Here is a 15551-nt window from a genome sequence, read left to right as displayed (position 1 = left end):
AGAAGAAGAGTCCTATCCAGAGAGTGCATGGTTTGAGCAGGACACAGTGAGGGGAATATGCTCCATTGGAGAAGACCTCAGGATTATCTATCCCTACACGAGCCAAATTCGCCCTAGCAGTCAGTGGAGTCACACTAGCAAGGAACTGGTCCCTCTGGTTTTATCAGTGTCCAGATAAGATTTTGGAACAGTTCTATTTGGATAGTGACTGTATCAGACTGCATGATGCTGTCTTACTGGAGGATATCCTGGAGAGAAGCAACTGGTCTCCCTTAGGGACAGAGAGAGGGTGAGATATACCTTGGTTGCCTGGATGTGCTCTGGTAAGGAGTCGATGAAGAGGTCCCCAATGGGCTCCCAGGTTTCTCGCACACTCTCGGCCTGGTCCAGTGTTGTGCTGAGCTCTTCCATGGCTCCCTTGACCTCCAGCAGCTGCTCCAGTGTTCGTTCAATGTGACGGTGTTGGTCAACACAGCGGGCAGTGAGCTTCTCCCACAGCTCACTGGCCACATTCGCCTGCTTCCAGACAAACCGGCTGATGTTCTGGATCCGGTGCCTTGGAGAGACATCTATGAGCAAAGCAGCAGGGCCACAGTGAACAACCAGGAGATCCCAGCCACGGCAGAGACAGCCAATACAAGGGTGGGGTGACAAGAGGAAGAAAGAGGAGAAAGAGAGAAGCCAGGGAGAATTGGGAAGAGGAGGCACAAAGGACAGAGAGAAAAAGAGGACAATTTCAATACATGTCATAGAATCATAGAAATGCAGGGCTGGAAGGGACCTCAACGGGTCATCAAGTCCAGCCCCCAGTGCTGAGGCAGGGCCAAGTAAACCTAGACCAGCCCTGACAGATGTTTGTCCAACCTCCTTCTCAAAAGCCTCCAGTGATGGGGATTCCGCAACTTCCCTTGTAAGCCTATTCCAGAGCTTAACCACCCTTAGTGTTCAAAAGCTTTTCCTAATATCCAACCTAAACCTCCCTTGCTTCAGATTAAGCCCATTACTTCTTGTTGTACCTTCAGTCAACATGCAGAACAATTGATCACTGTCCTCTTTATAACAGCCCTTAACATATCTGAAAACTGTTATCAGGTCCCCCCTCAGTCTTCTTTTCTAAAGACTAAATTAAAAATGCCCAGGTTTTTTTAACCTTTCCTCATAGGTCAGGGTTTCTAAATCTTTTATCATTTTTGTTGCTCTCCTCTGGACTGTCTCCAATTTTTCCACATCTTTCCTAACGTGTGGCACCCAGAACTGGACACACTATCCAGTTGAGGCCTCACCAGAGCCAAACAGAGCAGGACAATTACCTGCCAGTACAACACTCCTGTTAACACACCCCTATTAGCCTTTTTAGCAACTATATCACCTCGCTGATTCATATTCACTTGTGATCCACTATAACCCCCAGACCCTTTTAAGCAGTACTACCATCTAGCCAGTTACTTCCCATTTTGTAGTTATGCATTTGATTTTTCCTTCCTAAATGCAGTACCTTGCCCTGGTCTTTACTGAATTTCATCTTGTTGATTTCAGACCAATTTTTCAATTTGTCAAGATAATTTTGAATTCTAATCCTGTCCTCCAAAGTGCTTGTGACCCCTCCCAGCTTGGTGTCATCCACAAATTTTATAAGCATATTCTCCACTCCGTTATCCAAGTCATTAATGAAAATATTGACTAGTACTAGACCAGGACTGACTCCTGCAATACCCCACCAGATACACCCTCCCAGATTGACAGTGAACCATTGATAGCTACTCTTCGCGTACGGTGTTTCAACCAGTTGTGCACCCACCTTATATCATTTTCATGTAGCCCACATTTTCCTAGTTTGCTTATGAGAATGTCATGTGGGACCGTTTCAAAATCCTTACTAAAATCAAGATATATCACATCTACTGCTTCCCCCCATCCACTAGGTAAAAATAACACTGTCGAAGGAAATTAGGTTGGCTTGGCATGATTTGTTCTTGACAAATTAATGCTGGCTATTCCTTATAATCTTATCATACTCTAGGTACTTACAATTTGATTGTTTAAAAATTTGTTCCAGTATCTTTTCCTCGTATCACTTCCCTCCTCCTCCCAATCAGTGGGGAAAGCACAGGAGCTGCCAGGACCCCACGCACATGCTGGGAGTGGATTTGTACCCTGCCCCCTGGCCAAGAGAGGGAGCAACGTCTTGCAGAGCACTTCTTCTTTCCCAGCAGTTGGGGGTGGGGCAGGAGAAAGAGAGGAAACCCCTCAAAGTCACCAAGAAAAAGGGAGAGCTCCCCACCAGCTGCCAGTAGAGTCCTTCTGGAGGGAAGAGGCCATGGCTTCACATAAGGGGTGTGGCTCAATTGAAGGGCTGGGACAAGAGTTCATTTTGCAGGCATGCTAATTAAATCACTGTTCGATGCCCTCGAGTACCATGTTGCATCTCTCTAGGACAGAGGTCGACAAACTTTTTGGCCCAAGGGCCACATCTGAATATGGAAATTGTATGGCGGGCCATGAATGCCACGAAATTGGGGTTGGGGTGCAGGAGGGGGTGAGGGTGGTGGCTCTGGGGTAGGGCCAGAAATGAGTTCAGGGTGTGGGAGGGGGCTCCAGGATGGGGCAGGGGTGCGGGTTCCAGGGTGCAGGAGGGTGGGACCGAGGGGTTTGGAGGGCAGGAGGGGATCAGGGCTGGAGCAGGGGGTTGGGGCACTGTTGGGGGTTGGGGTGCAGGCTCTGGGTGGCGCTTATCTCAAGCAGCTCCCAGAAGCAGCGGCATGTCCCCCCTCCAGCTCCTACGTGGAGGAGCGGCCAGGTGGGTCCGTGCGCTGCCCCATCCACAGGCGCTGCCCCTGCAGCTCCCATTGGCCAGCCAACGGGAGCTGCGGGGGCAGGGCTTGAGGCGGGGGCAGCATGCAGAGCCCCCTGGCTGCCCCATGCACAGAAGCCGGAGGGGGGGCATGCTGCAGCTTCCGGGAGCCAGACAGAGCCACAGCACATGTGGAGCAGGGCAAGCCATGGACCCCGCTCCCCAGCAGGAGCTCAAGGGCTAGATTAAAACATCTGAAGGGCCAGATTCGGCCCCTGGGCCATAGTTTGCCCACCCCTGCTCTAGGACGTGCCACACACTATACCATTTCCAGCATGTGCCACACACTGTGCTTCATCACACCCCGTGCATGCTGTGCCTTGTCCCACCACAAAGTAACATGACATAGGACATGTCTACGCTGCCATCAGAGATGTGATAGCAGCACATGCAGACATACCCAAGCTAGCTTTATTCGAGCTAGCTTCAGTACCCATAGCAGTGATGGGCTTCAGCGCAGGCTAGCCACCCAAGTGATTACCTAGGGTCCCAGGCGGGCTCATAGAGCCTACACCAAAGTTCGTGCTGCTGTAGCTTTGCTGCTATTGCTACCCAAGCTAGCTAGATCAAAGCAAGTATGTCTACAGGTGCTGCGATCACCCCTCCAATGGCAGTGCAGGCAAACCTATGGAGACATATGGAGTGCCAGTGCCAGGTAACACTGTGCTATAGTACTGCACGTTCAGTTCATTCATGCTGCACTGCGGTACACAATGCCACATTGCACCCTGCCCCCACTTGTCTCTTCTCTCAGAACGACAGCATGCAGGGTCTGAGAGCTAGGCCATGCTGACATGACAACAAGGAGGGGGATGAGAGTGGGAGGCTCCACATACCTTTACTTTCAGAATTTGGTTCCTCTAATTCCTCAAATGGGTGCTGGGAGAGAAAGGCCTGTGCCGACTCCAAGACAGAATAAATATATGGGCCCCGAGACTTCACCTCTTCCATGAAAGCCTGCAGTGGGGAGGCACAGCATGCCCAAAAAAAGACTGAGTTAGAGAATTGAAAAGCTCCTTCCTCAACCAAGAACTGTTCAGTGAATTACTCACTCCAGCGCACAAGGGAACTACCGGCACAGAGCACATAACTGACATGTTAAAGAAGCTCTGCCTGAGAAGATGGTACATGAATATCTTTAGCATACAAAGGAAAGTTAATGGATAAACAGCCCTAGGATTCAAGGAAGATCCCAACACATGGAAGGAGGAGAGAGATTTGGTGAGATCTGTAGATCAACAGTGTGCGTGAAATAGGCAACTACTGGGCCAGGAGTTATTAAAGGGGAGGCATTCTGATCATGGCCAGTTTGCATTGTGGGTACAGGGAGGAGGAAACTGTCCTTTGTAAGTATTTTAAATATTTAGTCCTGTCACGAGTGCAGGGGATAGGACTAGATGACCTCTCGAGGTCCCTTACCGTCCTATGATTCTCCTAAATGCAGAGGGGAGGACATTGGTTAATCAGAACTGCTATGTGCTATAACACAACAAGGATTCTCACATCCCCGTCACTGTGTCAGCTGTAGGTCAAAGTCAGACAGATGACCCAAACTGGTCTCTCGGCAAGTGTCAGGATCCCCACGAGTGTGGCCAAAGAAAGGCATCGGTTTGTTTGAGAGCTCGGATATTGCAACCAGTTGGGAAACAAACAATAAGCTATTGTCAGTGACTGAGGCTCAGTATCCAGTTCTGTGATCTCTTCGTAGATTTAACTTTAAATTTGTAACGTAGATTTACTTTCTGTAATTTACACTAAATGCCTCTTCACTTTCTAACCTGGACTGATTCTATCAGTTATTCATTGGGGGAAAATACAGGCTCGAGCGTTTCAGGAGAACGTTGGCTCCGCCTCATGAGAAGGGGAAAGGTGCAAGTGACAGCCAGTGTACTGGCCCCAAACGTGAGTCACAGGGGGACCTGCAAGTACAGCTGTGGGCAGAGAGGCCAGGTCAGGTATCCAAGTTCCATGCCAAGGAACCTGGGGCGGGAGCTCATCCTAGCTGGTGAGCGAGGGCAGGGCTCTAGGGAGCGCGTATCTGGAAACATACTGCATGCGTCTCTTTTTCCTGCTGCACCAAGAGCACATCTCCCCGGAGTGGCAGTTGGGCGGACAGCTCTTCATCCTTCTGACCCAGCCAGTCTATGATCTCCTGGAGCGGGAGCTGCAGCTTCCCGCTGTGGTCTGAAAAGGCCTCCAGACGAGCCCTGCACCGGACGGATGGGAACACAACAGTCATAGAGAACAGACACAAGGATGAGGCCTGATGGGAATTCACCTCTTTTCACAAAGGGAAGAGTGGACGGTGCACTGGGCCCCTGCAGCCTGCGGCTCAGAGGGCACCAGCCCAGTCTCACACAGTGTGTGCCTTCCGCCCTGAGGAGAGGCAGCCAGGCTAAGGGAAAACTTCCCCTGCCCAGTGACTAAGGAATGGCTATATCCTGCACTGGTGTCAGGAGGGAGGGGCTCCCTCAGCCTGTGAGCATGCTGCCCTGGTCTCCCATGCAGCAGAGGATCCCCTCCATGGGAGATTTCCAGGGGCTCAGCATTAGAAGTCCTTGCTGGTGTTAGCAGGGGCGGGTGCGAGGATGCCCTTAAGCTGTTTCTGATCTCCAAGTGCGTGGTGGGGAGAGCAGAAGAACCTGCCTGGACTTGTGCGTACACACGGCCTGAACTCCGGCTATGCCCATATTGGCAGGGACTTGGCTATACATTGTAGCAACCTGGACCATTTCCAGGATGTGTGTGTTAAGGCAAAGCAAAATTAATATGCCTCAACTGAACTCTCAATGATGCTGGCTGTGGATCTGCAACTACAGAAGGCTACAGAAAGGCACATGCTCCTAAAGGGAAGGGGCAGGCCAAAGAGGAAGGTGATATGAAGGGAATGGGTTCCTGAGTCCTGATCTTGGGCAGTAAGAACACACACACACAGAGCTGCCTGAGGAATGGAGAGAGGGACAGAGAGAAAGCAGGAATGGAGGGGGAAAAAGAGATAAAGGGACAGGAGGAAATAAGAGGAAAGAAGGAGTGAGAGCACAAGCAAGGGCAAACGAAAAGAAAATACATTTCAAGCAGAGGAAAAAAGAGCCAGTGACTCAGAAATTTGTCTCTGCTTTAGAAGCTGAAAGGGGAAACTGCTCTGAGGTCACAGTGAACTTGGGTGGCAAGTGAACTGAACAAGATCTAAAGGCTTGTGCCTAACATCTCCAGCAGGCAATCCCAAGGCAAAGACCAGCAAGTTCACTCCACGTGGGGAGTCCTACCGAAGGCTGTGGGATTTCTTTTTTATTTCATTCCAGCAAAGATTCATCTCCAGAGGTGTCTGGGGCCTGAGGGCACTGTCGGGAGCCTGCTGGGTTACACAGGGCGCTCCTTCACCATCTTCCGCTGCTTTAACCTAGGTGGAAACACAAACACCTGACAACGGTATCCAGACACAGGATGGCTAGTGGCTAGAACACATGTCTGACTGCTACTCTCACCTCTGCCACTGACTCACTGTGTGTTCTTGGGCACAACCCTTAACATTTATGTACCAGCTTCGCCATCTGTAGAAAAGGATTGAAATGCTGGCCTGCATCACAAAAGATCTTGAGATATTGTTAAGGATTTAAAACACTTGAAGGATGTTCTATCAGTGTAACATATTATAAAGTGATCAGCATTTACAACACTGCAATGAGATGAAGGGTTTTTACTCTTGTGCTCCCAGGTTTTCTTAGTCTGGTATTCCAGGATCAACTAGATCTAATATAAGCATCTGATGGGTGGGTATGTGACTGACCTCTGACCTCTGTTGGATTGAGTCAGAATTGCTCAGCTATGTGGCATAGACTCCACATCACTCCACATGGAGATTCCCCTTCAGCTTAAGTGGCTAGAGCTTTTGCTTTTGGAGCACCAAAGAAGCACAGGCTTCAAGTTCTATTCCTGCTGCTGCCATTAAGTCATGAGCAGCCCCAGTGTTCAGCATAGTGGCAACCAGGAAGGTGTAGATGACCACGGATTTGTTACAATATTAATGGCCCTGGTTGTGCAGCCTAAGCCACCACAAAAGACAGACTATAAGCTCACACCTGTTTCACCTGTAGAAAATTGCATGTGAGAACATTCTCTGGCAGTCCAAGGGCCCAACTTCCAGAGACTCTGCAGGTTCTCTGCACCCACTCCAGAAGGAAGAGTGCGCATGTGTGTGAAAAGCAGGGAGACACTCAGAATGCCAGAGACATACACTCCAGTCACTATACATCTTTGCATTCAGAGTGCTTTAAATCTGAGGATCTCAAAGCACTTTACAATGAGAAATGTAGCCTCAATCCCCTGGGAGGAAGGGAAGCATTATCGACACAGACGGGGGGAAAGTGGGGCACTGCACAGGGAAATGACTCGCACAGTGTAGAGTTATGAGACGAACCTAGTCTCCTGGCTCCCACTCCAGAGTTCTGATCGCTAGACTGAGCTCCCTCCCATGACAACAGCGAAGACTGTCCCAATTGCCAGACACACCAACAAACAATCGGAGGGAGGCATGATCTAAAATGCAACACAAACACAAACACTCACACCACTATGTGTTTGGGGTGCATGGGTGGAGGGCTGGTGTGTGACCACAATGGCAGCTTGCTGCCTCTTGTCAAAACACACAAACATTTACTGTTTTCACAGGTGGGAAGTTGCTGTGTTTTGCTTGGAAATCACAACATTTCCCTCCAGTTCTAATTTGTTGGCAGGGCTCAGAAGTGATAACAATTAACATGCATTAGCACCCTTCAACCCATATTGCTTTCCAAATGATCTGTACAGGAATCACTTCACTCAACTGGAGTGCAGCCATCTCCGAGGGGTGGGGCAGTTGTTTGAAATAACACAGCTACCCTGCAACAGAGCAGGGGACCATATGCTAATGGCACAGAAGGAAAGACGGGAGCAGGCAGGACAAGAAATTAATTCAGGGCAGTGACACAGGAGGTCATGATTACACTGGTCCCTTCTGGCTTTATAATCTATCCAAAGGGGGTTTTGCCAGGTCACTAGGGCTATCACCCCTCTACTCCCCAGAAAAGAACTGGGAGGTATTTAATTATCACAGTGGGGGCAGAAGCGTGTTTCACCCAAAGCACGTTTAATTTTCTGCCCCGATCTGCCACGTCATTCCAGAGAGCATCCCAAAAATCATCAAACACGGAGTACAGAGAAATCCTAGACATGAATATCATAAATAATTCAAGCTAACGCTGCTGCCTGTATACTGAAAGTCAATACATTTCTCGTGCAAATACTCACTCTGCCAAAGTAGGTTAGCCCCGCGTGGCCATAGCCACCTCCTCTGTCCCCAGGGAGATTGCAAAGGGATCAGGGCCAATGGCCTTTCTCCATCTGGGGGGTAAACGGAACTGCGTGGATATAACCCCACGGGAAGCGTGATCCTCTCCAGCCTAGTTTAGGAAAAGGTTAAAAGTCCACGATGCCTGCCACTCACCAACTATGTCCTATAGATGAGCCAGAGTGCAAGCAGCCATGCATTGGTCAGATGTGCAACACCTGCTCTCCCAGAACAAAACCCCTGCAGGTGAGCGGGAGAAAGCAGCACTTCCACATTGAGCACCAGTTCCACTGGCTGCAGCTGCCAAGGTGGCAGGCTGGTTGGATCCTTCTCCCTCCAGAAGTCAGATGCATCTGAACAGCTTTATTTTTAGATGTGTGTGCAGGCACACACACGCCCGGGCTGTGGAGCGCTTCCCCTACCTGTGCAGAGCCGGGGATCCATGGTTTGGCTGCTCAGCAGCTGCACAGGAGAGAACATTGTCCCCCTCTTTTCCCAATGCCATCAGCCAGCACCAGGCAGACCACGGCAGGAGAAAGGCAAACAGCACCACAGGGAAGAGAGGCAGAGTGGAAGGGACCAGAGGGAGGGCGAGGAGCAGGATGGGAGGGCTGAGAGGAGCTGCTGCCCTGTTTACTGACCCCCTAGGAATCCGGAGGGAGGCGGCAGCAGCAGCCTCTCTGCCAGTGAATCACAGCTTTGTCCGGGTAGAATTCCAGTTCCCTCCAACCTGCCCTAACCCCCACGGGTGCCACAGCAGCTGTCTGTGTGTGAGGGAGGGCAGGGTGTCACCAGGAGTTACCCTGTGCACACGCGTGTGTGAAAGGCGCTGATGGGGGAAAAGGTACCACAGCTAGCCACATTCAAAGAAATCACTGCACATATGAGAGAACACAGCGCTGGGCAGGGCCACCCCAGGTTATAGCAAAGGTGGCATTGAACAGGTCCGGGGCCCCCTGGGTAATAGCAAAGGCAATGGTGCAGTAGCCCCCAGGTCCTCTGGTTACTGAAAATGGAGTGCTGGGATCTCAGCGTTTATTCGTCAATGGACAGATTCCTGAAGGAATAGTCAATGCAAGCTTTTAGTCCCCTAGACAGACTCAGGGAGCACCTGGGGGCTCTCTCTGAGTCCCATTATAGTGGGGGAGGACAGGGTGTGTGGGGTGGCATGGGGGGTGGAAACAGAAACACCTCAAACTCTATTATACGAGAAGGAGGGAGGGAGGCTACACTGAAAGAGCCATAGGGGTTCCCTATGGTTACCAGACACTGTGCCCAGAGCCTCAGTGGGGAAGTGTCTGCCCTGGCCCACACCTCCTGGACAAGCCATGAGCTCAGCTGGGTGGGCCCCAGCAAAGCTGTGCATCACAGTGATGGCCAGGGCCTGCCTTGGGGACAGAATTGGTGAGCAGGGGAAGCCCCTCTACAGATTCAGCGCTCCCCACCTTCGCAGCTGGGGCTCCCTGGCCCCATGTCAACATCAACATTCCTGGGCTTGGCTCACACCCCTCCGCACCCAGGGAAAACATCTTGTTTTTGCCAAAAGGATTTCGTCCCCGTCCGTCTCCCACAGAGTTCTCTGGAGTTTCTGCAGCTCGGCATTGTTTCCATGCTCAATACCACCTACAGGAACACTATGAAAAAGCTCCCTGTATCTCTCCCTCTTTCCATCGGTCTCTCTCATTCTCTCTCTCTCTCCACACGCCTGCCATCTCTACCCATTCGTCCCCTCCTCCCTCTCTCTGGGCTGGGCTGCCCTTTGCAATCAGGGAGCTCTCACACCAACATGTTCTTCAGTTTTCACCAACCCAGTGGGATCCCTGGACTCTGAAGCCAAGACAATAGCGACGCCAGCAACCCTGAGTAAGGCCCGTCCCAGGGAGGAGGCAGACAGTGCACGGTATTTGGAGGGTGGAAGGCAGAGCTGCTATTAAGATCGCTGCCCTGAAAGCAGAGCAAGCCAGTGGCCTGGCACTCTGCCTGCATGTGGGGTTAAATACTCTAGCCCTGTGCAGCACACAAGTCAGGAGAGGCTTTGGGTGCGTGATTATGAGCCCAGAGCAATGAGTGCCCCTCATACAGCCTCTCTCCAGTGCAGCTGCTGATTGCTGCAAGTGTCCCTGAGGCTGCCCTTGCGTCTGTCTGTTTCCCTGCTTATTCCCTCTTCCGTTCCTGTACCCCCAAGGAGAACCGGCTCCACCCACGGATAGCTCCTCAGCATGTTCATAGCAGGCAGGAGGCAGTGGAAGTTGCTGCTCGGCTCTCTCTGCTCTCCCTCCAACCCTCTGCTCCTTGTTGAATCTGCTGGGTCGTTTATGAACCCCCTCACACACTCCTGGTAATAGCTACATAACAGCCACCCCCACCCCATAAACACTGACTCAGAATCAGCAGGGAAAAGTCACGGGCTCATCTGTGAGACCCGCTTCCAGCCTGGGAACTGGCTCAGACAGACAGATGCTGGTTTCTCACACTTCCCCCGGCTTCTCTCCCCTGAGCTGCAGATCTCCATGCTGGGGCAGCCAGTGCAACGGCAACACACGGTGTTGGGATCCAGGCCCAGACTCAGCCATCTTGAACTCCTTGGAGCCAGCACAAACCTGGATGTGCTGTAGAACAGTAGTTCTCAACCAGGGGTCCGGGGTCCCCTAGGGGGCATCGAGCAGGTTTCAGGGGGGCCTGCAAGCAGGGCCAGCATTAGACTTGCTGGGGCCCAGGGCAGAAAGCCAAAGCCCCACTGCATGGGTCTGAAGCCCAAGTCCCTGAGCCCTGTCAGCTGGGGCTGATGCCGAAGCCTGAGCAATGTAGCTTTGTGGGGCCCCTGTGACATGGGGACCCAGGCAATTGCCCTGCTTGCTACCCCCTAATGCTGGCCCTGGCTTTTATATGCAGAAAACCAGTTATTGTGGCACAAGTGTGCCGTGGAGTTTTTAATAGCATGTTGGGGGAGCCTCCAAAAGAAAAAGGTTGAGAACCTCTGCTGTAGAAGAGGAGTGCTGAAGCCAAAGGGGGCTTGCTTCACTCAGCGCAGTACTGTTGTTGCCACAGGGTGCTGGTCCAGCACTCTTCAGCCAGAGGGAGAGGGAATGGAAAGGGCAGTGAAGGGGGGAAGGGAAAGAGCCCTGAAGAGCCTCTGCTGAACCTCCAAATCAGACAAGCAATGCAGGCACTTCTGTGCCTTCTCCGCCATCGGCTGGGGTCTTGGGCTAACTGGCTCATTCCCCTTTTGCAGGCAGGACAAACTGCCAGCCTTGGCTACATTCAGCTCTAGAAGTGCAAGGCAAACACACATCCAGTGACCACTGATACAGTATCTGAGGGACACACATTCCATGCAGGTCAGAAACCCCCTCAGGATGGCTACTAGCCCCAGCCTGTCCAGCCAAGAATAGCACAGGCCTGCTCCTAACCAAAGGCCTGGGATTTCCAAAAGGGCCAAAGGGAGATAGATTCTGCAATCCCACCAGTACTGCCATCCCCAAGAGTTCAAAAATCATGAGTCAGGCCCCAAAGAATCATGAGATCAGCTTAAAAATCATGAGACTTAAAAACAGTTGGATTTTTTTCTTTGGCTTCTGGTTTCTGAGCCTTTAGCACCAGGCTCACATTTTCCACCTCTTCTCTGCAGAAACTTCCTTTTTAAAAAACGATAGCTGAACACCCCACCTCCCCACCACCTCCCCCTGAGTCACATGAATCCAGGAGCTGGGACTTCAGGAAAAACAAATATTGCAAGACTCACCGTCAAATCAGGAGAGATGACAACAGAACCCCCCTCAGCCCCTACACACACACATATGCACACATGATTTTTGGTGGTGGAGGTTTGAAATGCAGAGCTGATCCCAACACTACACATTGTCACTCAAGCCCATCTCTTGTTTGTGAAGCCCCGTGCATCTGGAAAGTGCTATCTGAGTAGGATACACTAAGTAGAAGCTGGGAGCAGGAGGAGACGGAGGAAATAACAGCCCCATCACTAACAGGAATGTAGGAGGTGCCACTTTGCTATAAATACAGAAGTTTGGCAACTGTCACCAAAACGCTGAATTGAAAGAAAAAGAAAGAGAAAAAGTGTGCTAGTTAACAAGCCCTAGCACTCTTACCTGAGACTGTGAGTGGGTGGTGCTGCTGCGATGTGACTGGTCTGCTGTATGCCGCTCATGACATCGTGGGAGGGTGTAGGAGCATCCCTGCATGACCATTGGCTGCATCAGAACGGAGGTTCATGGGGATGGAGACTTCTCTGGGCACAGGCACCTGAAACACAGTTTGAAATCCACTGGATCGGCTCTCAGATCTCACCATTCAGGAGAGCTGGCTGAGTTGCAGGGAGAAAACTAGGCACACAGGCCTTGCCATAAGGGGACAGACCAAAGGTCTACCTAGCCTAGAAACCTGTATCCAACAGTGGCCAGTCCTAGATGGTTCTCAGGAAGGTATATATCCTCCACAATGCACTCATTGTACAATACTGAACCATGGAGGAAAATTCTTCCTGACCCCACCTGCCAGATCAGCTTCTGCCCTGAAGCATGAGGACTGAAAGGCCTTGTCATTTTTATCATAGAATTAGTGTCACTGAAGATGCTATTTTCTTGCTCATATAAACATCTAATCCTTTTTGTAAGCAATTTGCCTTAACAAAACCCTGTGGCTGTGAATTTCACAGATTATACTACAGCATGCAAAAATGTCTTTTCTTTGGACTATGATAAGTGAGACAGAGAACTACAGAGCTTAGCGGGAAATTGGAGGAGACCAGAACTGCCATGGGCACTAAGCACTGTTGCCATTTACACTCAAAGATCTCAGAAGGACAGAAATAATAAATACGTCCTGTGTTTGGAAGGAAAATTGATTGTAAAGCCATATGTCTAAAGCTCCAGACACAGAGACAGACAGACTATATATATAACCCATCATGGGTCATTATTGCTCCAAGAAAAAAGCATTTGTAATGGTTAACTTTGGTCTCTCACCTATTCCACTAACCTCACTCTTTTCTTCTGGACATTGTGCTGCTTCTGCATTTCAGTTTAGGCAGCAAAGCAGCGAGAAACTAGGAGCCCTTATTTTAGAGAGAACAACATTCTACAGTCAGGTCCAAAATACTACAGCTTCTATTTGTGATACCACAGGGATTGGGGCCATTACTAAGGGGGAATAGATCATGGCAGACAATTTGAAAAGCCTATAGGTTGCATCATCAGCATTTGCCCTTCCATGGCACTTTTTCTGTGAGTTCAACATGCTTTACAAACATAAATCAACGCTCACAACATTAATTTGTCCAGTTCTACAGAAAGCTAAGGGGACGCTAAAAGACATTGACATTAAATGATTTTCCCATGGAAATCACTGGGCAAAGCACACAAAAATCGCAACTCTAACCTCAAGACAGCACCAGTGTCATGAGAGGAACAGAGCAGTTGAGCACAAACAGAGGGGATTCGTCTTGGGGCTAAAAGTTCAACGAATATGAATGTGACATGGGGCACATCTGTGGAGTGCAGCACTCCAAGGATATGTCTACACTACAATCACTTCGCACACTTTTCTGGTGAGTGACAGCGCGGACGCCACAGCACTGCGAGCATGGAGCCCACTGCGACCATTGCTGCAGTTATGGCCGTTGTCAACACCTCACACCTTATCATCCACCTTTTTCAGAGTCAGATGCTGAGAAATCGGGCGAGGAGACTATGGCAGCGCGGTGAGGACATTAAGTCTGAGAAGGGCACAGACCTCTCACAAAGCACGGGACCCCGTGCCGTGAACATCATGGTGGCAATGGGTCATGTTGATGCTGTGGAACGGTGATTCTGGGCCCAGGAAACAAGCACGGACTGGTGGGACCGCATAGTGCTGCAGGTCTGGGATGAATCACAGTGGCTGCGAAACTTTAGGATGCATAAGGTAACTTTCCTGGAACTTTGTGAGTTGCTGTCCCCTGCCCTGAAGCTCAAGGACACCCGGATGCGAGCAGCCCTGCCTGTCCAGAAGCGAGTGGCCATAGCCCTCTGGACGCTTGCAACGCCAGACAGCTACCGGTCAGTCGCGAATCACTTTGGCGTGGGCAAATCTACCGTGGGGGTTGCTGTGATGCAAGTAGCCAACGCAATCGTTGAGGTACTGCTGTCAAAGGTAGTGACCCTGGGAAACGTGCAGGTGATCATAGATAGCTTCGCCGCAATGGGATTCCCAAACTGCGGTGGGGCTATAGATGGAACTCACATCCCTATCCTGGGACCGGACCACCAGGCCAGCCAGTACATTAACCGAAAGGGCTACTTTTCAATGGTGCTGCAAGCACTGGTGGACCATAGGGGACGTTTTACAAACATCAACGTCGGATGGCCGGGCAAGGTTTATGACGCTCGTGTTTTCAGGAACTCTGGTCTGTTTAGACGGCTGCAGGAAGGTATTTACTTCCCGGACCACAAAATAACTGTTGGGGATGTGGAGATGCCTATAGTGATCCTCGGGGACCCTGCCTACCCGCTAATGCCCTGGCTCATGAAGCCCTACACAGGTGCCCTGGACACTGAAAAAGAACTCTTCAACTATCGTCTGAGCAAGTGCAGAATGGTGGTGGAGTGTGCTTTTGGACGTCTCAAGGGGAGATGGTGAAGCTTACTGACTCGCTCTGATCTCAGCGAAATCAATGTCCCCATTGTTATTGCAGCTTGCTGTGTGCTCCACAATCTCTGTGAGAGCAAGGGGGAGACCTTTATGGCGGGGTGGGAGGTTGAGGCGAATAGCCTGGCCGCTGATTACGCCCAGCCAGACAGCCATGCGATTAGAAGAGCCCAGCGGGACGCGCTGTGCATCCGGGAGGCTTTGAAAGCTAGGTTCCTCAGTGAGCAGGGTAACCTGTGACTATTAAGTTTGTTTAAAGAGAAGCTGAACCTACCCCCATTTCTTTACCCACTTAATGTTGACTATCCTCTGCAGTTACATACCCCGTTCACCCCCTTCCAACACACGTTTAAAAATAAAATAAACGGAACTTTGTTAATGAACACCGTTTTCTTTATTACGGATTTCGCGGTAAAGTGTTGAAACTGGGACGCAGACTGTGGTGGGGAGCAGGCGTAGTGATGGAAAGAATGCTTCTAAACTCGAGGAATGACAGGCTCCTGCTCCTAGAGTGGTCCGCAGTGGTGGACTGGTTGTTTCAATGAAGCCTGCCACCCCTCCTTTTCGGGACTCTGTGTGGGGGGGCTATGTGACTTTGTGGCGGGGGAGGACGGTTACAGATCCCCTGCTGCGTGGCTCTGTGATCCAGGTTAAGGACCGCTGCATAAGATCTCTAACCGCCCTCCCCCGCCACAAAGTCACATAGCCCCCCCACACACACACAGAACATGA

At 50.8% G+C, this 15551-nt stretch overlaps 1 protein-coding gene across 4 annotated transcripts in view; it reads right to left on the bottom strand.

Moving 5' to 3' along the window:
• Positions 1–15551, bottom strand: part of DRP2 (dystrophin related protein 2) — a 49143-nt gene that overhangs the window by 19502 nt on the left and 14090 nt on the right. For 2 of the 4 annotated variants that reach the window (XM_034782339.1, XM_034782338.1), the window contains exons 2-6: positions 12284–12437; positions 6118–6251; positions 4902–5058; positions 3688–3808; positions 301–569 (exon numbers count right to left, since the gene is read on the bottom strand). In XM_034782339.1, the coding sequence (XP_034638230.1) occupies positions 301–569; positions 3688–3808; positions 4902–5058; positions 6118–6251; positions 12284–12391 (789 nt within the window). In that variant the 5' untranslated portion in view covers positions 12392–12437. Of the gene's footprint in view, positions 1–300; positions 570–3687; positions 3809–4901; positions 5059–6117; positions 6252–8137; positions 8676–12283; positions 12438–15551 lie in introns of those variants that run through there. The other 2 variants (XM_034782340.1, XM_034782341.1) reach the window with 2 other exon arrangements.

Source organism: Trachemys scripta, chromosome 9, assembly GCF_013100865.1.
Source record: "Trachemys scripta elegans isolate TJP31775 chromosome 9, CAS_Tse_1.0, whole genome shotgun sequence".
Classification (NCBI taxonomy): domain Eukaryota; kingdom Metazoa; phylum Chordata; order Testudines; family Emydidae; genus Trachemys; species Trachemys scripta.
Note: the sequence above shows the minus strand (reverse complement) of the source record. Positions and strands in the feature narration are given on the sequence as shown.